Source organism: Osmia bicornis, chromosome 8 (genome assembly GCF_907164935.1).
Source record: "Osmia bicornis bicornis chromosome 8, iOsmBic2.1, whole genome shotgun sequence".
Taxonomy (NCBI): Eukaryota; Metazoa; Arthropoda; class Insecta; order Hymenoptera; family Megachilidae; genus Osmia; species Osmia bicornis.
This window is the reverse complement of record NC_060223.1, coordinates 11,081,640-11,109,485: the sequence shown is the minus strand read 5'-3', so window position 1 is coordinate 11,109,485 and position 27,846 is coordinate 11,081,640. Positions and strand designations below refer to the sequence as shown.

Here is a 27,846-nt window from a genome sequence, read left to right as displayed (position 1 = left end):
TTTTCTTTCTGAAAGTCGTTCAAGTTTTAACAAGTGCTTACCTCAGTCCGTTGAATGTGTTCTCTCGCAACAGCTCGCTCGCACACGGATATCCGGTATGGTGTGAAACATTCACGTCCATCGAACGATACGCGATCGTATGGTGATGCATCGTGTCTGTCGTGTCTTTATGTTCGCCGTCTTGCCGGTGGCATACGAGTGGAACGTATCTGCTGGCAGGTTCGATGTAAATTTCATCGGATGCCGTGAAAATGGTTCCATCAAAGAGACCTTCCTCTGTTACAATTCCATGAATCAAGGAATTCTCATCGTCTAAAACAGTCGAATAAATAAGTACATCAATTTAATTATTCATTGGTAATGTATTATAAATAATCTTAATAATTGATCATTTCTAACGGTAGAAGAAATTTTATTTTTCCATTTGACGTCAGTATCGATATTCAGATGGATTGGACCACCCCTCATTGTCAGTCAGTATGTTTCTCAAGTCAGCTTGGCCATCTTTTCTCTGAACATTGAAACGATGCTCGTAAATCGTGAGATTTATGGGTGCAAGAACCGCGTACGAGGGAATCAGTGTTTATATTACGTTTGCTCGCCCACACCCGTTCCGAGGAATTTTGAATTTATATTCGCTTGATTTCTTGTATCATCGTAGAGAATCAGATCGACGATACATTCAGTCGTTCCAGGATTTATCACCCATTATTTTGTTTTATTTTTATTTTTTTCACTCATTTCTGTCACATCGTTTTACAGAAAATTCGCAGAGAAATTCTTCTCACCGATATTCGTTTAAACGATCAGATATAATATTTCTGTATATTCGACGAATTTCCCTGTTTAAACATTCATGGCAATTTAAAATCGTTTATCGGTAGTATGAATACATAAGTGTGCTACGATGGTTTACGTGCACAGCGAGACGCGTGGTTTAATATTTAATTGCAGTTTAATATTGAGATTAAACATCCACGGTCATACATTATTCAGGACTCGATATTTACTTGGGATTTATTATAGTATGGTTATTGGACGAGAGCAAGTGCGTGCGCGTGTGTATATGTACGAACACGCGTAAAACAGGTACAGGTGAAATTGAAAGGAATTTTGTTTGCTTTGTAAGTCATTGATGTTACAAGAAGAAAAAAAAAAAAAATAAATAAATAAATAAATAAATAAAAAAAGAGATTTGCGTGGGCCGGAAAGTCGATTTTCTATGAAAGTCATTTTCATTATTCATTGTTCGTAGTATTATTTATCTCTATGACATGAAAGATTTTTTTACTCGAGTGAACATGTAACACACCGATGGTTAATTTCGGGTCAACTAATTATTAGGTTACGAGAAATATCATTGGTAATCCCCTAATGATCATCAATATTGTAATAATAAATTTCTACCTGCATAACGATACCATGCGTAGGTACGCAGTTTCAAATTGTGTAATATACATATGTACATATTTATGTGGCATTATTGCAATTCGAATAATGTTTATACAATAGTAGCGGTAGAAATTTACTTATAATTCTGTAACAAAATTAGACTATCGAAACGATGAACGAATATCGTAATATCATGGTGAGAAATGTAGTTGTCAGTTAGTTAAACAGAATGAAAGGTGAGCAATCACAATAGGCGATAAGTTAGCCAACATAGGTGTCTTTGGTTATCGAATGAAAGCATCGAGCTTGTTCGAGGATGGTTGAAAGGCTTTCGAGTGGAAACTATGTATCTCGATGCATCGGCAAATCAATCAATGGCCTTTTGACAACGCTGCCTCGATAATTGCTGGCAGCTTCTAACTGGATGGGCCGTACACACCAGCCTGTTAGCAGTTACCAAAGTTGGCAATACTGCGTTCGCTACCCCCGATTACCTAGGGTTGTTCAGGCAAATTACAGAGGGCTGAAACGAACAGGAACGTCGGGGACGGAGGTTGATCAGGAGAGAATAGTAGGAAACTGATTGTGAGACGCTAAAGCAGAATTTAGGACAAACAATATCCCAATGATTCTGTTGATTATCACACGCATTTCCAGATATCATCACTGTTTCTGCAAATACATACATTTTCTATTTCCTATGTCCTATATCCTATGTCCTATGTCCTATGCCATAATAAGTTTATTCTATTGTCATCTGAATTTCAATGTAGGTATTCTGTGAAATTCTGTTCGAACATGATGCGTGTTTGTTTCATCATTGGCTGATTGGACGCGTTGCACGGGTGCACAGTTTTATCAGCGAATCAAATTTCGTCGAATTATAAAGCCGAATCAGGAAATCGATGAATGTCCGTGTAAATCCTCTCTTTCGTATTACATATATCGTACAATCCTACATTTTATCGACTATCGAGTGTCGGATGTTTAATGATTAACTTTGCTTGAAAATTGATCACCGATTAACATATTTGACATATTATATTATGGTATGCATCAAATTCGTATTATTCATAGATTTTGCTATTTGGTCATAATTACATTTACAAGTGTATTTATTCAATGAAAACATCGATGACCAGCAGAGTGATCGCGTTGTTGAAAGCAAATAAAGAGCAGAGCAAAGACAACCGAAACGAGTATAGATTTTTTTGTGGACGGATTTGCGAGCTAGCAGGATTCTCGAAAAGTCGATCGCGTTAGTTATAGTTATCGAGGTGGAAAATAATGTGATGAATAATGGAGAAACGCACCGCGATATGTACCACTCCGTGGACGGGCTGGCAGTCGCATTGAGGGGTAGGCGAGCGTGGAAAAGGTAAAAGGGAGCAAAGGGAATGGGAAAGTAACTCTGCAGAAAGTGCTCGAGCTGCTAGCTAATTCGCAGACGTACTTACCTATTTTGACGTCATTATCTTGGATAATGTATAATGTACATACTATGGAACCAATTTGTTAGACGATAATGATTTTGAACGATGATCGTAATGCGAAACACTGATAGCCCTATATGTATAATGCAAACATGATATGTACATACTATCCTAGTATACGATTACAGGTTGTAATTTCAACACTATTGAGGTTCTATCTCGGAAATATTACCTTCACCAAGCATTAATTAATCTATTAACTGATATAGGTAAGTAAGATCGTAGTTGAATCCGTCGTTATTCATCCGTGACAATGAATTGAACTGAAAACAGCAAGTCCAGTTAAATGTAAACGCGTGTACGGTGGCAGTGTTTTACCATAAATGCAAAATTCACCTGGCCCCTCCCTATACACGAGGAAATTTAATTACAACGATCTGTCGTCAGGGGAACGCAGCAGCCGTTCGAAAAGCCAATCGTATTTCGACGGGTTCGAGTGACCAACGCGTTGATGGAAAGTCGATAACGGGTTAGCAGCAGCCTGTTCTCGTTCGCAAACGACGAACCTTCCAATCATTTCTCTTGGTCTACGACTACGAAATCACTTTGCTCTGATGTCACGTTTCTACTACATGACTAAATACTACATAACTAATCGTGCAATTAACAGTTAACAAAATGACTATTTTGCCGATTTAACAGCTGTTTTGCAGAAAACCGAGGCGAGGATAGTGCTATCGAAACGCTGAAGAAAACGTTTTACAAAATAGAGTGAAAGGAAAGAAAACGGGGCAATTTTTTCCTTTGAATCTTTTATTCCCGGGACTGTGGATTCCGAAAGCCCCGTGCCGCTAAAGGATTATCCCTGGAGGAAAATAAAATTCGGCCGGTTCCCTCTTTTCACGTAACTTTCCCGGTGCGGTGTGTCGGCCACCCTACCAACTGGATACGTAAGATGGAGAACGCAGACGTCTCTGTACGCTTCTAAAAAGGCTTCCACAGAAGTCCTTCGTGGTAAATCACTCGCTCTTGATCGAACCTCTCTCCGGTTTATCCATTTTCGGGATCGTGTGCGCGAAAGGATTCGACGGCAGCCGTGACATCGACGCTCCACGATATGTTCTCTCCTTGCATCGACGTCGATCCCTTTCGGAATTTATGTGTGCCACCACCGGGTGAAATTTCCAGAAAATTCCAGAAAATTCCGATCGCGTGCGTCCTTTAAACGACATCGCTTTTGCTCTTTTTCAAATCTATCGGGACTGTAGCCCGTCCATTTTGATCAGAAAATTAGAAACATTTATGTAATATACATAGATTAACTACTTGAAAAAGTTTACTTAACTGTAATAAATAGATTGAAAAGTTAGTTAGTTCTTTGTACCTTTAGTAATTCATATCATCGCACGTCTAATTAGACAGGACAATTTCTATTTTTTTATCGATATTCTTTTCTTTTATAGAAAAATTTAAATATCCGAAAACGTGTAGCTCGATCTAGACTTGAGGCTTGAAGGTAGTGCAAAGCAATTAACGAAATTATTCTCGGAGAAATATCAGAAGGTTCGAGTGGATCTCAAACAACGTACGAACTTTAAATGCAATTTCACCAGCTGCGGCCGCGGCATATATAAGCTCAATTTCGTCGGCACGGCGCGGCGGCGGTGCATTAGAGTCGCGTCGCGTCGGCGCGGCGTCTCCCAATTATTCAAAACTTAATGCAGACCGTATCCACTCTCTCAAAGTCTATATATCCAGTCGGTAGAAGTGGATCTGGCTTGCAAAGTGACAGAGCGGCCGACACTGGCTACGTTTCAGCCAAGCCTTTTCACCATTTCCTTTCACCCTTTTCCGTCTCTTTTATTTCTATTTCTATTTCTATTTCTATTTCTATTTCTATTTCTATTTCTTTCCACCAACACTACACCTTACACGCCCGCTGTTGCCTACACGCCTCGTTTCACAACCCCTTTCATTTCACCCGCATCTTTATCAATCCCTTCTCGCTCAGAAGGAGGCGCCCGGCCCGTTTCCGCTTCTTTCTGTTTATCCGTGTGAAAGCTACTCTCTCATGGAAACCCTTCTTCCCCTTTTTATCTTTTTTCAACCCACTTGCTACGACACGCATTGCAAAGTGCAATTGCAATACGAATTTATAAAGAAACTGATGATTGACACAGATAATAAATGTGCGAATAAATATGAATTAATGTGTAAAAGAGAGAAAAGAAAAAAGAAACAAAGAGCAAACGAAGCATGAGTAAATATTAAGTGAAATCAGATAACCAAGTGCTAACCAGATTCGATAAATCGCGGCAGAATATTGGTAATTACCCGATAATAATACCGGCCTGGTGGAAGGCTAATTTGTGTCGCATCAAAGTTCACCCTTTTCGTTTTCTCGAGCCGTTAAAACGTGCGTTGAATGTTGAATACCATGGTCGATTCGTTCGCTAAAACGTGGTCTGTTTAATTTGTCTAACGCCTCGTTGACAAGTGTGATTCTTTCGACATCGCGGTTCTAAAAGAAATCGCATCGCGTCGGTGCATTGGAAACGGATTGTGCGGTGTTACACAGTTCCACAGTCCCACACACCACTTTACCCCTCTCTGGTGTAGGGTCGTGGTGTATTCTACCGGGATCGGTGGTTACGAAAATTAATGCTGATGCCAGGAACGTCCGTTATTTGGCGCCGGTTTAAGTGGTAAAACCTCGCAATCAACGCCGGTGATTGATGCGTCTCTGACCGGCACCCTTTGTGCTGTATCACGGGATGCACGTCACTCTTTAACAATAGTTTCCGTCATAATTTGTCGATAACAGCGTTTCACTTGTTCACCACGAAACTGGGGAAGCACGTGTATGTGTAACGTGTACATACTTACATATGTACGTTTTCGTTGTCGATCGTGGCTAGTTAGTTGAAACCTCTACGGCGGCGCCGCGCCGTTTCCAATGATTTTATCATGGTCAATATTTGTCGTTGAATCTGAATATTGGTTGCGAGCATTTAATTATCAGTCGAAGCGAAAGAAGGGTATTTGCCCAGATGCGAGCCATGTTCGATAGAGATAGTGGTTAGATTTTCAGTGCACGCACGCGAGAATATATCGCGTGATAGAAAACTCGTTAGCCGGGTTGGTTTAGCGGAGGTATCAATTTCCTTGGTGGCCATGGCTCTGAACAGGATCGATTTTAGGGACACGATAAGCGGGAGTCGGCGCGGCGCGGGGTCAAATCATGAAATTCCGTCAACGGCTTAATTGCTGAGCGAGTTTCGGATTCTATCAATCAGCCCACGTTAATTGGGCCTCGTTATGCAGTAAATTAGTGGTCACTATGCCTGGCAAGATAGTTCGCCACGCTGCCTTGTCATTAGTTTCTTCACAGTAGGTACATGCTAATTATCATCTAATCGTTTACGCTTCTGAATGAAACTCTTAGTTGGCTTTAATTTTAGTCACACTTTCGAAGGATGCGCCCATCTCCTAGTATGTACCTACCTCACCGTTTCATTCTACATTTACTCTTCCTCCATCTCGATAATTCAGCAAATCTAATATCTCAAGTGACATAACTGCGGGCAAGTAGTATTCCAACAATTCTCACGCAGAATACACCATTCGCGTCACAACAGTATGATACCTGTCATACTTGTAATCCCAAGTTAGTCATTGCATAAAGTACAATACCGCTTCTCTAGGTTACAAGTCGCGTATTATTAAAAACGCGGTAATATTTTCAAACAATAGGTGGCGATGAATTTTTTGTAAATTTTTCAAAGAACACGATACGCAAGGGGAATAGACTAATTGACGATAGGTAACTAGAGTTGACAACAGCAGCTATAATTCCAAAGAACGGAATCTCTTAAAAGACGATCGAACGGCATAGAAAACAGATCCTAACGAGGTCCCGAAGGAAATCTCGGCGGAGAAATAACGACGTTGTCACTGGTTCGTGCTTCTTGATCCCGCTTCGTCAGACCATCCCCGGAGGATCCTTTATTTCCAGCAACCTTTCGTTTTATCGACTCAGTTGGTTTTTCTACAACTGGCAAAGTGATTTTTGTTTCGTTGCACCGTTGCACCGTTGCACCGTTGCATCGCAGCTTTTCAATCGTGTGAAATCCGATAGTTAATGGGGGGGATGACTATTCGTAAAGAAACGAAATAAGATTGATTGATAGAAGCTACATAGTTGGTAGAGTGTTGTGATGGGTGTAGTAGTTGGTTGAAAAAGTCACGCAATATCATTGCTAATAAATAGTTCGACAGGCGTAAATAGTTTGCGTGACAGACTTTTTGATGACAGACACTAGAAAGAGAGGGTTATGTTTAGAGAAACGTATTATCGCTAACTCTGGGAACCTAACTTTTGCAGATGTGTACATAGTAGTTTAAGCTATGAAAAAAGGAATTTCTGTAAATTTTGTTTCAGAGCAAAAAGCGTTTGTTAACTCACTTAAACATGGTATTCCAAATTCTAGTTTAAGGATCGATGCGATGCGATGGTATCGTATTTATTATAAAGTACGATTTCATTGAATTGGTCGAATAACGGGCACCGTTTCACTTTAAACCGTCACCATCCGATCTAAATTTCGAACGAGACATCTTTTGATATTGCAAGCTGTAGAGCTGTAGAGTTGTAGAGCTATACACATAGAGCTGGTCAATCGATCGGATGAAGGAAACTCATAAACGGAGCGAACCTTTTATTCTCCTGCACCGCATACTTGAAATTCCATCTCGTGGCAAGAATACTTCGTCTTGCAAGGTACATTCGAGGGAAATGTACTTTGTGCGTGCAATAGCGCGGCCGAGGAGAATCCATTTGAAAAGCAAACTTCATTTGAATGCATTCACTAGAACAATCAAACGATCGGTATAAAATCATGTCGAACATCAATTTGATAGGTATACTTTTTTCAAGTATAAAAGTTCTCAACATGTTGATCTCGAAAAACTATCGCATGTACCTACCTACCTACATGGATCTTTGCGGAGTTGGGAGAGAGACGCGTCGCGTCGAAAGGAAAGCAATTTCCAAAGTCGACGTCGTCTTTGGTAAGCGCCCCTGTCGGATTACGAGGACGAAGGGCTGTTTTAACATAATATCGGCTAGGTTTCCGCTAGAGGGTCGTATAGCCGCGATACGAGGTCGAGAATCGAGTGTGGAAAAATCCGTACGGCAACCTCGGAAGCCACCCCCCTGAGGCCGGATTAAAGTAGTTTACATCGCGGGCGATGTAATACATACGAAAAGCGGGTCGTCGAGGACCGAAAAGTTCGTGAAATCACGTAAAACGACAGGGGTTGGGCCGCTTTTTCGCGGATCACGTTCGCGACTTACTACCTCCCGGACGGGTATTATGGGGAAAAGTCGCCACTTTTCCTTCTCCCTGGTTACGAGTTGATCTGCTTTTCAACCTTTTTCTTTTTCTTTTTCTTCTTTCTCTTCTTTTTTTTACCGGATTCAACTGTTACCTATCGAGTGTTTACACGTTTTCTCGAGTTTGACAAGAAATTCTTCAAAGTTCTTGTGAATCATCCAAAGAATCGGAACAAGTCATAATGTGTCAAGTCCAACAGAATCATCAGAGATTACGAGAAAAGCAAAAGATAGCAAAAGAGGAAGAAGAGGGCTCTGTGAACAGGATAGCCTTTAGAAAGGCGACAGAAAGATCGAAGATAAGAAGGATCTTCGTGGATAATCCCCTGGGCACTTCTGGAAGATAATACCTGGTCCAACGGAGCTCTGTCTCTCTGATGAAGGAATTACGAGGAATTCTGGTGAGGAAATAAATTGAAATAGTTGAGCGACGAGCAAGGGATTCTTCGTTTAGGAGCACGTCGCGTCGCGTCGCGTCGCGTCGCCTGGACGCTTTTCATCGGTTCCCGATCGCGAGACGCGCGTAATAAATTAGTAGCGGTAGGTGTAATACTTTCCCATCCCGTGTGGCTCGATATTTCACAGTGATCAAAGTCGGATGAAAATTCCTTTAACGTCAACTAGAACTTTGTGCCCGGACCCAAGTGAACTTTGATATGTAATTTTGCTCGTCGAAGCGAGTTCCATGAATCAGAATTTTTTCAACTCTAACGAACCGTTGTGTTGCGTTGCGTTGCGTTGCGTTGCGTTGCGTTGCGTTGCGTTACGTTGCATTGCTCCGTTTTATATTCAAATTTTAATAACTCCACTGCTATTGTAATAGAACAAAAGGGAAAATGTTATATTACGACATTTTCTAAGAAATCATCATTTATTTCAAGCTTTCGTCGATAGCAGTTTTAACTTTTAACTTTTAACTCGTTCTAGGTGGAGCGGATCGATTCTTTTCTTTAATTCTAAAGACGTTTTAGAGGTAATGTATAATGGTGAGTTACAATTCTCTTTATATTATTGTATAATAAAAGAATCTTTGAATCTTTAGCAAGAATACGTACCTAATAAGTAATCACGTAGAAAAATCGTGAATGTTTCTGTTAAATCGTTAAAATATCGAAGCAATTGTTTCACAAATAATGCTTGTACCGTTAAAATAAATTAAAAAAATACTCAACGACTTTAATTCTTCTTCCCAAGAACAATTCTAGTCAATTATTTTCATCGAGACGAAAGCTTGAAAGCTCTTCAAACTTTTCACTCACTTTCTATCTCTTTCTCTCTCGTCAAACAGTCACATATTTTACAACCAGACTAGACGGTCTGATTCATCTCTTCACTCAAAGTATACGGTTTCATTTCGTTTCTATTCCAAAGATCTCAACTGTTCTCTATCGAACTTTTGCAATGGACTATGGACAATTCTATCGAGAATCGCCGTCGGTTATGACCCACCTTCTTCCGTATCATGGCCACTGACGATTCAATTTTATCCAGCTACGGTTACAAATTATCCAAAGAGAGACGCAAAATTGATCCGATCACGATCACGATCACTATCACGATCACGATCACGATCACGATCACGATCACGATCACGATCAGGGGAAACAGAAGGATAGTTTCTCTTTTTCCCTCGAAATCGTTGGGGACTTTTCTTTCTCAACTAACCAGGAAGAATTCGAAAGTTTCCGATCAACTTGATCGGATTCGATAAAAAAGAAAATGAATTTTTTATCATTGTGTATCACTACCTATTATGTTTTTGCATAACGGATCGTTTTAAGATCGTATTCTCGATTGACAATGAGAAGATGATGAAAAATTTAATCGACAACGTTCAAGCAACATTTGGCAATGTATTTTACTTTCAACAGAAACCGAACGCCGTTGCAGAACCGCAATACACCTGGGTCCGTTATCGAAATTCGATCTTTATTTGCTCTGTGCATTACAACTAGTTTGCAGAGTACCAGTTGCTAGGGAATATCAGGTTATACGGAAGTTGGTAAACCTGAACGGGAGTGGATTTAAATTGGACCTATAAATTTGCGAAACCTGCAGTAATTGTAACCTGGTAACCCTGAACACATCATCTTCTTTTATCGATGCGTTACCTCGAAAATGTACAACACAATGTAATACAATAAAAATAATCAATTTCATACGCTTTGTGTTCAATATTTCAATAAAAAAATCATATAAAAATAAATAATGTAACGTAATAAGGTACAGAAAAATTGTCGTCCGACGCGACGCGACGGATGGACAGACATAGGGCTTAAATTCTCGTGAAAACGTACATCCAGAAAATATGTCAGAAATTCCCACCATCAGCTTCACGGTTACGATTCCCCATTTCCAACAGAGTTGTCTCTCTGTACTTAAAATTTTGCAGAATTCGCAGAAACGTGGCAGTGTCTGGCTGACTTTCGAAAGGGGTTCGTGGAGAAAAGAAGGACAAAATGGAAGAGGTCCATGAGAATGCACTTGACGCGACACGAATCGCGTCTGTTTCTGTTGGTTCGTTTGTCTTTTTTTTTTCGATTCGTCAACGAGTGGGAGAATGCGAATGGCGAATGGGATCGAGTTTGACGATTTACGCGAGCTTTCGCGCGATTAACTGACAGATCGAGTTTACGATACACTCGAAAAATCCGCGCGAAGCGCGGTCAAACATTTCACGATTGATACTTCTTGCCGATCGACCCGATTTCAATGGAAATAAACCCCTGATACAACGGACAATCGACAGATCTTTTTCACTAGAACAATTTTCAAAGAGAGAGATTTTCGTGAAAATGTTTCCTGATATTTTATTGTTAGTAGAAAAATTACGAGTATAATAGAAACTGTGATGCAATTGTTTCGTCTTCTACAAAGACAATTTTATTACAATAATAAAATTTGTATGCTGTCCAAATCGTCGTTTTCTTACTCTATTTCCTTTTTAATTAAAATTCGGTTCCATTAAATGCGTTCGCGAACGCGTTAGAAAGGTAAAGGTAAGCATAATATGCTGGTGAAAATCTCCAAGATAAATGAAGGAGAGAAAAGAGGAAACAATAGCGACGATAGTTTCCAGGAACGTGGAAAAAGGGTGGTACCGTTCCTGGCCACGAACGAGCTTTATTAATTAAAGTTAAGTACACGACTTTCGACCCCGATCCGTCTGCTTTGCTTCAGCTCGTGTCGACGGGTGATCTCGACAGCTTTTACGAATAGCTGTATAAGGTAACAGTTTGAATATTGAGAACAGTTCGTATAAAGTATAATATAAAGTGTAAAGTTCTACTACATAGGTAGTAGATAATATGAACGAATATGGCAATTATATTTATTAGGTATATCTTCTTTGAAGCAGAGGAGTAATTTTAATGGAAGAAATTTCTTCTGATAGTCGGAAACAGTTTTTGGAGTGATGTAATTAAATATAACGGACTCGTACTACTCACAAAGTAGAATAAGTACGTTCGCGGTCAGACATACCTTATATCCAATGCACGGTATTCTCTTGGAACAAAGTTAGCGAACTTGCTACGAATGTAAAGGTAATTTAAGGTTTACAGGGTTCATTTCACGTGGGAAAGAAAATACTCGTAAGTACTTACCTACCACCTAACTGTGAAAATTGTGCACGCGGTTTCCGTGGCCGACGCGACGCAACGGAACGAATACTTTGTTCCCACGGCGCGAGTACAATTTCATCCTTACATTTACAGTTAAATTTTACCTTGTACGAGGCCAACTAAGAACGAGGAAAAATAAGAACGAGAAGATGATAACGATAACGATAACGATAACGGAAAAGGTAACGATATTATTATCTGAATATATGTATGTAGTCGCAACCGTCTTTCGATAAATCTGCTCTTTTCCTGGTTCGATTGATGCTGCTTTTATGCGAACATTTCTTTCCTTCCTTTTATTTTATTATCCTGTCCGCATCTTCGACATCCGCATCTAACAACGACAAATTCGATGGGAATGATGAATTTTCTCAGGTGTTAGACTGTCGGATAAATAATCGGATCTCGTTGATAAGCGAGATCGTAAGAAAAAATTAAAAAGGTCCTGCTGAGATCATGGAAAAAGGATAAAGATAAAAAAAGAAAAAGACGGAAGTAATTGTAAGTAGGCGAGAATGTGAAAACGGCGGACGCGGTAACTTTTCAAGACCTTTTCAACAGACATTTTCCTTCCCCAGTTCTCTTCGTCTCATCTTTTGTCGCCCATACCGTCCTTCTGACTCATGAATATTCATTCGTGTTCAGCTGGTCGAAGCTAAAAAATGCTGTGCGTGATCAAAAGAAAAATATTCCTTACGCCTTTTCCACCGTTTTCTTTTCCAGCGGTTTGTTCGCGTTTCGAATGATTAACGAAGGTAATGCATGAATTTTAAATGGTGCACAACTTACTTACTTACTTACTTACTTACTTAAGTAACCAGTGCAGTGGAGAGAGGAATGATTTACTATATATGCTCTATTTGTTATCCTCGTGCATCAACCGATGGCATTAATAGCGGCTTAACTTATTTTTCATTGCTTTCCTAGTTTTTTCAGGCACACAAGAAAATTGATAAGAATCTAGGTATCCGAAATATCTAATAAGTAAGTACGTAACTCAATATTTGTATTGTATAATATAGGTAATAATTATATAGGCAATAGGAAAATTATGAGAAAATTCAAATCTTATACATAGAGTATAGAAGATGTTATCCAATCGCTGAAAACTGAAATCCCTGTCCATAAACATTCGGCCATAAACGACCCATTCTCAGGTCGTCTATTCTCATTATCAGACACGATCGTCATGGTTTCTCAGCAAGCCCGGAAGCCGAATACCATCAGAAAAGTTTCTTCGGCTAAGCAGAACGATGTCTTTTTCTCTATTATAAAACAGAACAGCCCATTTGCGGGCTACGATTGACCCGGATAATTGTGCCGGCGAAGCACGTCGTAACGTTATGAATAGATTTCATACAGCTCGAACAGGGAAACGACTAGTAGGTATAGCTATGGTATCTTGTGACTGCAAAAGAACGATATCAAGAAGAAGGTGGAGAAGTTGAAGAAGCTGAATACTTGAAGAGGTTAAAGAGTTAAAAGAAGGTTGAATAAAAAGGAGGAAATGAACGGCCGTAGAAGCGTGTAAAATTGATGGAAATTACGTCGTAGGTTAGATTTACATTACCTACATATATTTACCTACTTACATATAGGTATGATAGAAATTTTGCAAAGTAATTCAATTGCACATCCTATCTTTTGATATGATGTTAGAAATGATGAACGATTCGTTTGTTTTTTTATTTATCTTTAAATAAATCACATACTTTACTCTTGGTACACTTAAAATTTGCAATAACGCTGAATACTTATATTGTAGTTTACGAGTTTGAAGGTTTGAAGAGTTTGCGAAAGAAATTGGGAATCGCAACAAGTTGCAGTCGAGAAGGCAAACAGCCGTCTCACACGGCCGTGTTTGCATGCTGAACAAGAGTGAAGATCCTGTTGCAAGGAACCCACGATTCTTACTCTTTTCTTTGAGAATGTTTCTCTTCTTGTCTTTTATTGAATCTTCGCGCGATAATGCTCTCCAAAGGATACGTGGAAAGAAAACTATGAATGATGAAACGAACAAAGGCGTTTCAATGTTTCCCTTTCTACCTATCTAGCTATGGTATACGATTTATTGGGTAGATAATAAAAAATATATCTAATAACCTTGTTACGTATGTACGTATTATTGTTTCGTGCCTTTCATATTTCTATCATATTCAAATTGACGTCTGTTGATAAAACCAATTAAAATAAGAGAGAGAAAATTTTAATAAAATTCATCATTTATATTTATCTAGCTATGTAAAATAGTAGTTATTATTAATACCATATTACCTACTACAGGTTTACACGGTGTCGTAATCGGTATACCTATAAGAATTTCCTACGAAATAATCTTTTCACGAGATTATTATGACTTTTGTCTGATGAAAATAAACGTAAAAGTATTTTACGGATAATTGTCGATAAGAAAGATTTAAGAGAGACAAGAATGGTTTTTCCATGGTCGATGAATAGAAGAATAGAAGATGAAGATAAAAGAGGATCGAGGGAGGATGGTGAATGAAAGCTCGGCTATCGAGCGGAAATTCTACGGGGCGCGGAAAGGTGAAGACTAGGGTGGAACGAGAGTGGCGAGAGGTAAATCCCCCTTTTGGTTAAAATTCACGGTACGAACCGGGCCCCCGACCCCTTCTCGTCGACAAGCACTCTCGCTCGGTGTGCATGCTCGGCTGACCACACTGTCGCTGTTAGTAATCCGTAGGATCGGCTTGCTGTCGCGTGCCCGGAAATTATAATTCGTACACGCTTCCAGGCTGTAGGATTCAGCAGGATTCGACGAGGATCAACGACGCTAGCTTCCCTTGCACGCAACTCTATTGACTCGTCCCGTTTTTCCACCCGTTTGGATCTTCACCGACTGTAATTAGTCTAGTACGCGAACCGCATATAGCTTCTTCTTTAATTTTAATATTACAATATGTTTGCCAATCGAACACGTTGAGAAAAATTTCGAAGCGTGTTTAATAAAAATCAGTGAAAAATGCGGAATTCGAATTGAATCCCGTGATGCATCTCTTTTTGCTTCCAAAATAAATGTTGACCTGTCAGGTTTACGCGTGACTCTGTTCATTCGCTTCTATCCTTTTCGTGGCAGCGCAGCGTGTCATACTCGTATGTATCGTATGTATCGTATGTATCGTATGTACATACATGTATGTACAGCCAACGACACTTTACAAACGAACATCGGGAAACAACGAATTGGCCGAATCGTGTACCAAACTTCCTGGCGCCATGTAAGCTATCGATTCCATGTCACTGCCATGCCAGCTTTCTTAAGTGCTTCTTGACACCAGACGAAAAGAGTGGAGTTCGCTGTTCCATTTCATCGACTTAGTAGCTTTAGTAACATTTACATACATTTTCAATTACCTTGTTCATGGACAATTCATTGTAATTGTATTAGGTACTTTATTACTTATTAATTATTTCATTCTTATAAAATTGAAAGTTTTCCATGTCGACGTTAAGAAAGTCTGGATTGTCCAAGATCTCGTGATATCCGATTAAGTTCACTCTTTGACAGACTGATTCGTTGGATTGTCGAACTGTAGATATAAAAGTCCTGAAACTAGCAGCAGTATGAATATGGATGATACTGAAAATATTACTGAACCTCGAAGAATTGAAAAGTTCGATCGTGTCGTTTCGTTTCAAAATATTTCAACAATACTACATACAGCTCAGAGCAGAGCAAACAAAACTTATGGAAATATTGAAATCATATCGTTGCAATAAAGAAATTACTTTTTTGTCGATTTCACTATTCTATTAAATCATCCACCACCCCCACCCGAAATGTTTTCACGTTTCACTATTTCTTGGAATTTCTTCTCAATTCGGTTTGCCTCGCTTTCCGTTTACCTAACTTCTATTTTCTGCGAGTTTACAAACTTCCCAAAGTCAATTTTCCTTTTTCCTTCGCTGGTGTTTTTTTTTCCGTTCTATTTTCTTCTCCATATCATTTTATCTTCCCCATGCAGATCTCGCAGAAATTGTAGACTTCGCATTATCGAAGCAGTAAGCTTGAAAGAATTTTAATTATCGGAAGTTGCTTGATGCTTCGATGTCTCGATGCTATCAGCTTTTCGTAATGAAATTCGTAAACAAATTTCAAAGAATTCATACAACAGTATCATATTTAATAATTTCCGTATTTTACAATTTTCTTTCGTTTCATTTTTATTAAACGACTCGAGCAAACAGCAATTTTTCTAATGGCAGTTGTTAACAGTTCTCGTTATCTAGAACGAGAATGGATAACAGTCGTAAAGTTGGCTTCGTTTTTTCGTCCCGGGGCGAGGGGCCGGAACAAATCAGGGGGGACAGGGAAGGAGATTTTTCTCTGTGTTGAGTTGGAATACCGCAAAAAAGAGCAAGGATATAGTAAGTAGATGAGGTGAAAGCGAAGGAAAAATAGTTGATATTGAGGGAAGAAAATTGTTAAAAAAGAAAGGGGAAAATGTTGGAAACCGAAAGACTAACAGTCTGCGATGAAAAATCTGGCAATTAATTACTTTCCTTACTTTGCTCTCTTCAAGTAGTCACTGAAATTATTGACTCGTACTACTTGAAATGAGAAAATCACTTGAAATGTTTATCACTTTATCCTCGAATGTTCACTATTTCATATAGGTAATTAGCTTCGTTTCTCGTTAATCATCTTTCTACGGGCGAAAAGGACGAAATTTTCGTCATTAAAATTTAAATTTAATCAAACATCACGCTTAAGAAACTTTCGAATTATAATTAATGTAGAACAGGAGCTGAGCATTGATGAATAGCGTTGCATATTCGGTGACATATGTATGTACAGTACCTGACAGATGGAAGATAAATTACGCTGACGATGTTTTAGCGTCAATCACGCGAATGCTATTTTCCCGATCCAACAGACCGCTGCGTTACTACTTTTCAACGATCCGAATGTTGTTGCCTCTATCCCTATCCTGTTCCTCATTCTGAACAGGATCTTTAACGATCTTTAGAACTGAAAATACAGTTACGTAATCAGTTGAGCTTGTCATCGATCTCGTATCGAGACATTGAAACAGTGACACCGAAGCTTAAAACCAAAGGGACAAGAGGGGTGAAGTTACTTTTCTCCTTATTTTCCCTTCTCTTTTTTTTCTGAAAAATGGCCACGTAGGGAGGACCAGAAATTTACTCTCCCTCGGGGAACATCTTCTGGAAGAAAAGGAACGACGCGACGGTGAAATAAATTGGTTTGTTACGTAAACAAACTGTCTGTGCATCCCTCTGCTTCGTTTCTCTTCCATCAACCCTCCGTGTGCCTCAAAAATAAATATATACGCATTAGTCTCCCCTTCTTTCGTCGTATCTTGCACGGTGCTTTGAATAAGACGCGGAATAAATGTGTCAGTTCCGCCACTCTTTACCTTCTCGCGTACGGAAAATAGAAAAGGATCGTGTGTTTTTCTCTTTCTCTCTGTTTTTTTTCTTTCTCTTTCTTCTTCTTTTTTACGTACGCGCCTGTGAAACGAAAGGATAGGGTGGGTGGTACTGTACAGTGCTCGACTCTCGACTCTCGACTCTCGACTCTCGACTCCCCTGAACGGTTTCTTTCTTCCATTTCGAAGAGTATTTGTTTCCCCTTTATGCGTCTCTCTTGACGTTTTATTTGTCACACACTGAGTTTTGAGAAATAATGAAATGCCATCCCTTCAGCGAAGGGATTTCTCTGTGAAGACACACTCTTGGAGATATTTTATAGAAACAACACCTTCTTTAGTTTCAAACTAAATATTATATTACGACGTTGCATTACCACGTTGGATTAAATTAAGAAATCGATGGTAAGAAAGCTTTCACGAAACAGAAGATAATATGTAGGTATGTTACCTACTGGTGTGGCAAAATAGTATACGATTATTCGAGCAACGCGTTACGAGTTAAAATAATAAGAAAGAACCAGAAGGAAGAGAGGATAGTAGAGGAAGGGAGAAAGGTATAAAAGGGGTTGTAACTTTGAATCAATCTGAATCCTTGATATCGTACGAAAGCAATAACGGGATTCTACGGCCTCGTTTTTCGCTTAACAGAGAATCCAAGGGTGGCCGTTACTTTTGTCGCACACCGGTGTTCCGGTGTTCCGATGTTACGCGGGTTTACGGGGTTACAAGGTTTCTGTATCGACATTCTTCCTTTCACCCCTCTATAGGATAATATATGGGCTTGACCACTTGTCGTATAAAAATGTCGTAAGGCCTCGGGTCGCCTCCCTTTTACGGTACCGAGAAACCTCTTTGCCGACAGAGGTCGAGGGTACAGGATACCCTCGAAAAGACCACCCCACCAGACACCGGAAATACTCATTCGGATGTGATTTACATGAAAAGGGTAGGTTTGTTATTTCAAATCGATACACACTCCTTCTCTACCATCCGAGGAAAATTGTGTGGAATATGTACAATGACATAGCCTATTCTTTTTTTCTCTAAATTTTCTCCACTTCTCTATCGAGAATAGACGTTTCCTTGTTTTGAAAAACCGTTCGCTCGATCGTGCTTTCAATCAGCATAAAAACGAGCATTCATCCATCCGTTGTCAATGAGGAGAAGAATCTATCAGCCGTGCGTTAATACAGAACGAAAACGTGTTGGTGTTTTTTCATCGTTGGATTTCACGATCGAAGGGCATGGTTGTAAAGAACGATGGTGGAACTGTTCGAGATGAGTCTCGATGGTATTACGACGAAAGTGGCGGAAGCTCGTAAGAGCGGAACGATCTCATAACCCAGGGACCTAACTATTTACCCTTTTCTTCAACGATCGGTTCATCGATTATTCTAGAAGTGAAAATTTCCAGAGTGAAGAATCGACGGGATGAAACAAGCCGACCCTGACAAACACGCAAACTAACGTTTCTTGATACAGATATTTTTCTTTTTTTCCAACAAGTTCCGGCTGTTCCTTTGATAAAAAGTTGAAATATTCTCGAGTACGTCACGATATTATTATAAGGGAACAGATACATATAGCTTATAAATTTCTACTTACAAACTGTTTGAAAAAATATCAACGCAAATTCATTACATGTGTATTTACTTGTTGGCAGTTGAAAACAAATATGAAACAAGAGAACTGTTATACTACCATATATTATAGTACGTATATTTTTCATTAGTTTGAATAATTGGTTATCCAGTAAACCGCTGAATCATTTTATTGAATTTCTTTCTCAACTTTAATTGGATATAATTCGCTGATCGAGTTAATCAATTTCTTGTAATATAGGTACTACAATACATACCCATTACAGTATAACAAAAAAGAGAAACGAAATGTATGGAATAAAAAGTAGATACCTAATGTTGAAAAACAACATTTCAAAGAACGTACAAGATAGATAATTGTTCAGTTATCATTGAGTAATTGAACCCGACCTGATATCCTAGTAATGTTTGGATATTCTACTGGCAGCAATTGCACTAATGGACCAGGAGGGTAATTACTTGGATCGGGATACCAATATTACTTCGTCGGTCGATCGTAGCGGTTGAGGTAACTAGCAATTAGTACATTGGCCGACCACCACCAGTCTTTTCTCCGTCAATATTTCAATGGAAAAGATTCCTTTACCCATTAATATTACATAGATATATGTATTTTCACTGTTGAGAAAAAAAATATTCTATTCGAAGAAATACGACTCGAAGAATTGTCAAGAGATATTTTAGAAGAGATACGCCTGAGATACAACGCGAGTCATGGTAGATACAATCTAGTTACTCTCTGTCCAATATTCTCTTTGTTTACTTTCGATTCGACTACCTTATTGGTAGGCTCGACAAACTGTAGGCATTCGTAATTCGTTGGATTATATTGCTGTTGGTTTTCCAACTGAAATTGCTGGTTCAAATCTGGCAGGGGGTTTCGATGAAAATCTAGGACGACGTAGGTAGGTTATCTCATTCAACGTTCAGCCGCAATTCGAATTACAGAGATCCTATTTGCTCGGCTCGTTAGCTTCTTTCATGTACCTATGTACCTAAATACATACATATATGTTTTTAAAATTCTTCAAAGTTTTTGTCCACTTTTATTTCTCTTTTCGTTCGGATAAGTTTAACATTTGTGCCGTGCCAAACTAAAGTGAAAAGGGTTAACTATCCCTTAGTTAATTTCTCAAAGATATAAGAAAATTTATCACGGTCGTCGGCGCGGCACGGGGCGGCTCGATATTACCGTTACCTAGCTGGCTCGATAAAGACCGGCACTAGACGCGACGCGACGCGACGCCACCCTTTTGCTCCACGACTTTAAAGTCTTTCCACTGGCGTCGTTATTAACCCTAGTATACCACTTGCAGGTATTACCGGCAAAACCCACCCCCAGCTCTGTCACCCCTCGTTCTTTACTCGACCCATTGTCGTCACCCAGACGAACCGTGGAATGCTTAGATACAGCGACTGCACCCGCCCGATTATTATTTCGACTCGGCGAAATGTGTAGCGGACAGTTTACGAATCGCCCCTTGCGAAGCTTAAGTTGTCAGCGAAATGCGTGATATTGATTCTTATGAAATTCTTCTGAGATTCTTCTGGGGCTTTCCTTTTTTTCGAACATTATTAAACAAATGTTTTCCAAGTGCTGATTAATCAAATATTTAGATAAGCTGATTTTCTAGAAAACGTTCCATTTTATTTTTTTATGAAAAAATTCTATCATTAGTCGCCTAATTCTTTGTTTATATTCAAAAATTTCTTGAATTCTCGAAACTCCCGAATCCAGAAAGCAACAGAAATCGATTCTGATCCAGTAATCGAAAACAACAAGATCTCCCAATAAAAAACAAGTTTTTCTCCAAATATCCACGAAGCAAACACCATAAATCCCGCGCAGCCGCGAGAATTAACGGCAGTTTTAGAAGCTTGTACATATACTTCGAAGAGCTTTTTGCAAATTTCCAGCGATAGAGAGCACCGTACTTCCAGCTTTCGGTGAAGATACAAAAAAAGAAAGAGAGAGAGAGAGAGAGAGAGGACCAGTGAATTCGTTAGTTTTTTTCTTCGTGCCCAACCAACTAACCATAACTCAATCAGCTCGAGATCTTCACGAAATGTTTTCCACTGAGATATCTCGTCCCGAAGCATCCTCCTAACGAGCATGGATTCGTTCCATGTAGCTAAAATGAAAGCTTATTGAATTTTTTCTTCTATCTCTTTTTGTCTCTTGTATCTAATTCTTTATTTTGCTTACAAATGAACAATTGTTATTTTTTATTTTTCTTACTTTGCCACAATTTTTCAAACTTTTTCTAATAGTAGCTATTCAAAGTCAAAAGTTCATAGTAGATTTGAACATACTCTATTCAATTTATCGATCACCTTTGCTAATAAAACCACACGACCATGGGTCATGTAGCCATGTAGCCAATCGTATTGGAAATTGGACGTGTTGTATAGACTCAATTGAGAAAACTGAATGTAACCAATATCGAGCAATAAATTGAGGATTCAGTTTAATTTTAGAAACTTTATGGAACGTGTCGAATGTGTCTTAACGAATCTAGAAAATCGACAAGTTAATAGACACGCCTCGAACTATTCAACTTTTAGAAACATCAGTCAGGCATGCCCGATAGACGTTGGATATCGATCATCTGCCAAGACGCAGTAATATTTCATAACTATATTTTATTCACACACACACACACACAAGAAATTTTTTAATAAGATTATTAATTAAAAACACTCCTCGATCACACACATTGAGATGGACGGAGGATTCGCCAGGTATTCAGGAATTTTTCATTTAACTAAAAAACACGAGAGTACCACGTTTCAACGATACATTTGTGGTAAATTTAGCAGGTGCTGTATCGATTTGGGTAAAAAAGGAAAAAAGGAGATGATATCATCAACTTGTAACTGAAGGAATATTACTAATGATAAATTAGTGAAAAAATTCAATCCTCGATGCCGCGCCTCTCTTTTCGGGTAAAGCGAAAAAACAGTAGATGCGATGACAAGACAAAAAAGCAGAATGGTACCAGCAATTTAACGTAATCATGATATATAATATAACTGACGCGACGATGAGTAAAAATGACCAACTCGTTGTATTGATACGGCACGGTATAATTGTAATTATTCGGCATACGATTGTGTAGTAATTTATTTAAGTACTTATCCTGCTTTGTTTTTTTGAGGATAATGAAAATTGATATTTTTCATTATCCTCGGGCGGATTAAAATGATCGCGACGTAAACTATGAAGTATGATCGCTAGAAATTCTCATCTACGGCTCGTTCGTTTGAAAACCGTTATCATCGAGCGTATAACAATGTCAATTTATGATTGCACAGGGGCGTGCCATCGTTTGTTGAGATTACCCAGGGAGATTTGTTTTAATAACGTTATAAAACACGGGTGATAAGCTTCATCGCATTATCAGATGCGATATTTCATCAATGTACGTGTATAAAAGAAGAAGGGAAAAAATTTCATTAAGCTACGGCTCGCTAATACACTGGCTATCGATACAACGTCGATACAATATCTATGGATATTGATGAAGAAATTGAAATAAATTTTCCATTACGTTTTTCTTGTTTATGTATTAATTTTTTACAGATAATTTAAAATAAACTTTGATAAGTTTGAAAGGTTGAAAGCTTGTTTAATTCTGATTGATTTTCAATTATGATTACAAATAACATTGTAAAAGGGAACGTTAGATGCAGTTACTATTACGGTAGCTATTAAAAGAGCTGTTCGGGGTTAGTACAAGTAATTTCCAAGACGGTGGAGGTGCAACGCTGCTGGACGGAGGGAGGCAGGCCAGCATCTTTGGCTTTTTCTTCAGCCCTGCCCTGAGGCGAAAATAAATTGCATTTTGCCCGAGGTGACCCGAGTAAATGTCAGGAGAGACGCGGTGACGAGCTAGGAAGTATTTGTCAAAGACGCCTCCGGCATCGCGGGATCCGATGTACACTTTGGTCCCTTGATACTCCTCTGCTTCTTCCTTGCCTTTTACACCTTTATAGTTTATTTAAATTGCGAACGACGCGACGCGACGTTGCTCCGGCAACCAGCCAAAACCGTGCAGTATACATAGGTATATTTACCAAAGAAATTTTTCAATTTTAATTTGATTATACTTACAATTAGTTAGTTTCCGAAAGTTTGCAAGGGTTCATCGCAAACTTAATTGAAACTAATTTTGTAAGCTTATACAAGAAATTATTGGAAAAATATCGTGTAAAATTGCAAAAAGAAAATATCATTGAAATATTTCTCGATTAAAAGTTAATTAAACTGTTTGAAATTAATTAAAATAATAAATTTCATCGGAGAGAGGAAAGTAGTTAGAGTGGAAAACAAGTCCACTCCAGTTATATATTTTTTTTACCAGCTGTTTTCTAACAATAAATATGACACCCACCGCCGCACCGTACCGAAGCAATATTCTCTTATGACGGAAACGTGGGTCAAAGAGACTCGGTCGTTCGCGTTTATTTAGTTTAGCCTGCTCTAACTATAAATGCATAAAAATATTGCGAAATGGGATTCACGATGAAAGCGAACGGAATTACCAGAGAATTTCAGTTTCCCTTTGAACTTGGTCCCCAGCCTTCCCCCTCTTGTTTCACCCCAACCCTTTTCTCCGCTGTCTGCATTTCACTAGGCTGCCAGTCCGAATTTTTCTTTTTCGATGCGAGGACGATTGATGCAGACAATGAAGAGGGTCCATCAAGTCGAAATTGGGACGCCGTTCTACTAACAGCATAACGAAGAACCTTTCAACTGAAGAAACTGTGCATTCGGACAGCATGCACAGCATACACATTTATTTAAAAAAATAAAAAGCTTCGTAATATTATTCGAGTAAAATTATCCAATGGACTTGACAGCAACGGATTAAGTTTGATGATATCCTTCAAATGGAATTAGAGAGCACCGAGAGTAAATTGAATATAAAAGAGCAAGAAGGTATCAAGAAGAAACGTTGTTTCTTTGTTTCATCGTCAAGCTCGTCGACGTCTAAAGCGTCATGGCCACGTACACAAAAAAATACTATGTATCTCTAATATGTATGTATATGTGTATAGACAGATATGTACGTATACGATAGATCGAAGAATCGATCGTGAGATTCGGAAAGTTGCGAAATCGACAATATGCTCGGCGACATCCCCATTATTCTCCCTAGTTCCCCTCAGAGAGAACGGCTGGGTGGTGAAACTCGAAATTGCAGATTGGAAATTCTCCGGCAGCGATCATCCAGCTCCCAGGCAACGGGAGAACTCCTCAGGAAAGCGTACTTCTCACCCTCTGCCACGGCTGATAACGTGAGCCACGAAACGGGGCTGCTAGCACACACCCACTATGCTTATACATACAATCGCAACTTTCCCAATAAATCCCTGTCACCTCGAGTAACTTCCGCGATCGGTGTCGAACCCTTCAACTCTACCCCTTGGTTATTTATCAATGTGTCTTTCGCGGTTGGTGAACCCTACGAACCAACGTTTTTTTTCACCAATCATTTTACCAAAGCTAATGCTTTCTGATTACAATCCTCCAATCGTTGTCGTTGAACCACACTTTTCGAGAAAGAGTAATTACCGTTTAGCTCGCGCGCGTAAATACCTATTGTTCTCTACTAATTTATGTCAACCGTAATTTTCATCGAACTTTATCGATATAAATATTGGAATCCTATGAAAGAATAATTTATTTAATACACACACCACGCTGGCTTTATTCGATCGGTTGATTTGATGAACAAATTCAACGCAAGGGTAATAATACCGAGGCTAATAGATTACAAAAAAGGCTAAGAATTAATGATTTAAAAACGGACTTTTGGTCGCAAATGAAAAAAGCTAATCCAACCAAGTACTAATTAACGTGGCTATGATGTTTATCGAACAACCGTCTCATTCGCTAAATTCAACGAAACTTTTTCCATCTCGACGAGACGAGCAGCAACGTTTCGGTTAAGAATTCATGCTCGTCCTAAAAATACCAGCCTAGTACACGATTCCACCAGGTTTTAAATGCATCACGTGATTCGTGAAAATTTCAGATTTCTGGCAAACATTTGAAATTCAGCCCAAACGTTCAATCATAGAAAAATATACATATAAATATATTCACTGTACAGTTTTGCCTCGTTTTCATTCAATCTTTGAATTGAAAATTCATTCTGTCAGGTAGTAATTTTTGCAACAACGACAACAATGTCGACAAATGAAAATGTGAAACAGTTGTTGCAGCTAGCGTACAAATTATCGCGGAAGCGTATCGCGAGAAACGGAACGTCGTACCCGCGGTCGCGTTGCGTTTTCGATCAGATAAAGCATTATTAATGCGAAGGGACAGGTTTTAACGGGTACGGTTTATTTAACCGGCCAAGCGACCGCGAGCCAATAAATTTGCTGTAAAAAAGAGGCGTTGGCAGCCGTCGCTACGAAGTAGCTCAATTAATCAACGCGTAATTACAGACATCACGCGAGTTTGATTCGAGCCCTACCGCTTTGAACAATAACGTTACTGCCACGAATTGCGACAAAATTTTGCTTTGCTTGCTTCGGCTTCCTCGTTATCACGGCAATTTTTCACCGTGTTTCTTGCGAAAAGAACAATTCAGCAAAACTTTGATCAAAATTTAGACAAGTTTGCAAAGGTAGAATTAAACACTTCCAAAGATCAGAAAACCTTACCGAAAATATTATAATAACAAACAACTGCGATAGCCAACATTTTTCACCGTCTCATCGAGTTGCAGTGTCCAACGAGTATCCATCTACAAGACTTAAGACGTGTAAGAGAAGAATAGAATAGAGGGGAATCGGTTAGAGGGATAGGCAGATAATGAAAAAGAGTAGAAAACAGACTCGAACGATTAAGTTGAGACGAACTCGGAAAGTCAGAACCGGAGTGATAAAGTGTGAATAAAAATGACAACAACGGTGATTCTTGAACGGACGTACGACCTATCTCGTGATTCAGATATACGGATGGACCGACGACGCGACGCGACGCGACGCGACGCGACGCGACGTTACCGTGAAATATTTTACATGAAAATCCACTTACGTGAGCGGCATATATGTAGTACATATGTACGTACATACAGCTCGTTTCACCGCACGGTTAATATTCCTTTTTCACCGTCCGCCTGAAAAAACCGTCGGCATCTTTCTTTTTCGTAATAACCACGACTGCGGTGAAGCCGGGATAATTTGATGATATCCCATACAAATATTAACCTCCTTAATTTTCCTCCCTCCGTACTCTTGTATGTACCTATCTCGTTAGAGCGGCGTGTTTGACAATTATGGTACTACATATACTTACTATATGTATACATACTACAAGGATCATCAAGCGACTCTCTTGATTCGGATTTGAACGCAACGTTAAGTTTCTTCCATTAGTATTAGTATGTAGTAATTTATTTTAGAAATAAAATCTCTAAAATCTTACGTTTAATCAAGAAGAGAAAAAACGAGAAAGCGAGAAAGCGAGAAAGCGAGAAAGCGAGAAAGCAAGAAACTTATTCGAGCAAAGGTTACATCCATCATCCTACAACCGTGACCCGAATACCAGAATTTAATTCAACTTCTAGATTAGATAAATCCTTCGATTCGGTGAAATTATTACGAGGAGCAATCTAGGAATCGTCCAACGGAGGGAAAGTTTTACATTAGATATAAGGGAGGAAAATGCAGGGGAACTTTTCATAGAAATGTTTCATCGTCCGCCCTGCGGTCACGGCACATTTGTTTTGCTCTCGACGACGACGACGCAGGAGATACGTATCTTAGAAGTTTCGGAGCGTAAAATTTGATTTCCCGAAAGCCATTCCATTCCGACTACATAGCTGTTTTTTGTCGGAGATACCAACGCAACGTTCACGTTGAAACGAATTTAATCGACTCGCTTAACCGAGAAAGAAGCTAAGTAAATTTGTAAAAAATTTTAAAGAAGAAGAAATGGCAGCAGCTTTCTCTGCCAATTTCTTTGACTCTTTGGAAAATTTCATGAAACCGTATCTCTGCTGGATAAAGGCCTCGCGGCTCGATTCAACCGTTTTGTAACGCGTTTTCTCTTTCAATGAAACAACACGTGGTATGTACCTCCTTATTGTCCCTAGGTGTTGTACCGTCGTTTTATTCATTTATCGGTGATTAATGGAACGAAAAGTGTAGGTAATACCTAGATATTAAAAAAAGATGTTTAAATTCGTTGAATAAGAAAATTCGAATCTCTGATATTTCATTGTTCCGTTTCAAGATTCCCTTTGTTCTCCCATCAAAGGAATCGCGCTTCTCTAGTTACCCTATTTAGTTCTAGTATACCTACAATGAATTAAATTAAACATGCTTTCAGACACGTTTTCCCTCGAATTCACAAATGAAATCACGTCTGTCTAATCACGATTGCTTACAGCGTTAATATTTTACTTTTATATGTTATATGTATATTATAATATAGTAACAGTCGCTTCGCGTCGCGTCGAAATAGATACTTGTCGCACTTGTCATCGTATTTATTTGATAGTCGAGTCCACTGATTGACGAACTTGCGTTGCATTTACCGGTAACAATGACGCCACGAATATTGTTGCCATCACGTAATTTCCACGTTGGCAGATACCTGGAAATTAAGCGAACAGCAGGAACAAAAGCGAAACGAGAATCACGCGGATGCGTTTTAATCAAGCTCCACTAGTTGGCTTCGTTAGATTGATTGTTGAACGCTCTTATTATGAACGCGCTGCGCTGGTGTTATTGCATAAGTTATTAGTAAATTTCACGATCGATTCGTCTATCGATTCGTCGGTAAGAAAGAAATTTCTGAAATAAATCATCCAACAGATATCACAGATGAAATTTCAAAAATGAAGCCATAAAATGACCACACGCGGTTACCAATTAACATTGTTGGAGTTTCATTGTAGTTATATCGGTGACACGCGAAGGGACACGTCGTGTCCTCTCTGTCAAAGAGATAATTGCGAGTAA

At 39.1% G+C, this 27,846-nt stretch overlaps 1 protein-coding gene across 2 annotated transcripts in view; it reads right to left on the bottom strand.

Annotated features, from left to right (window-relative positions):
• The window catches only part of LOC114876424 (disintegrin and metalloproteinase domain-containing protein 10-like), an 83,781-nt gene that overhangs the window by 25,452 nt on the left and 30,483 nt on the right, over window positions 1-27,846 (bottom strand). For both annotated transcript variants that reach the window (XM_029187892.2, XM_029187890.2), the window contains exon 4: window positions 42-312. In XM_029187892.2, coding sequence (XP_029043725.1) covers window positions 42-312 — 271 coding nt within the window. The remainder of the gene's footprint in view (window positions 1-41; window positions 313-27,846) is intronic.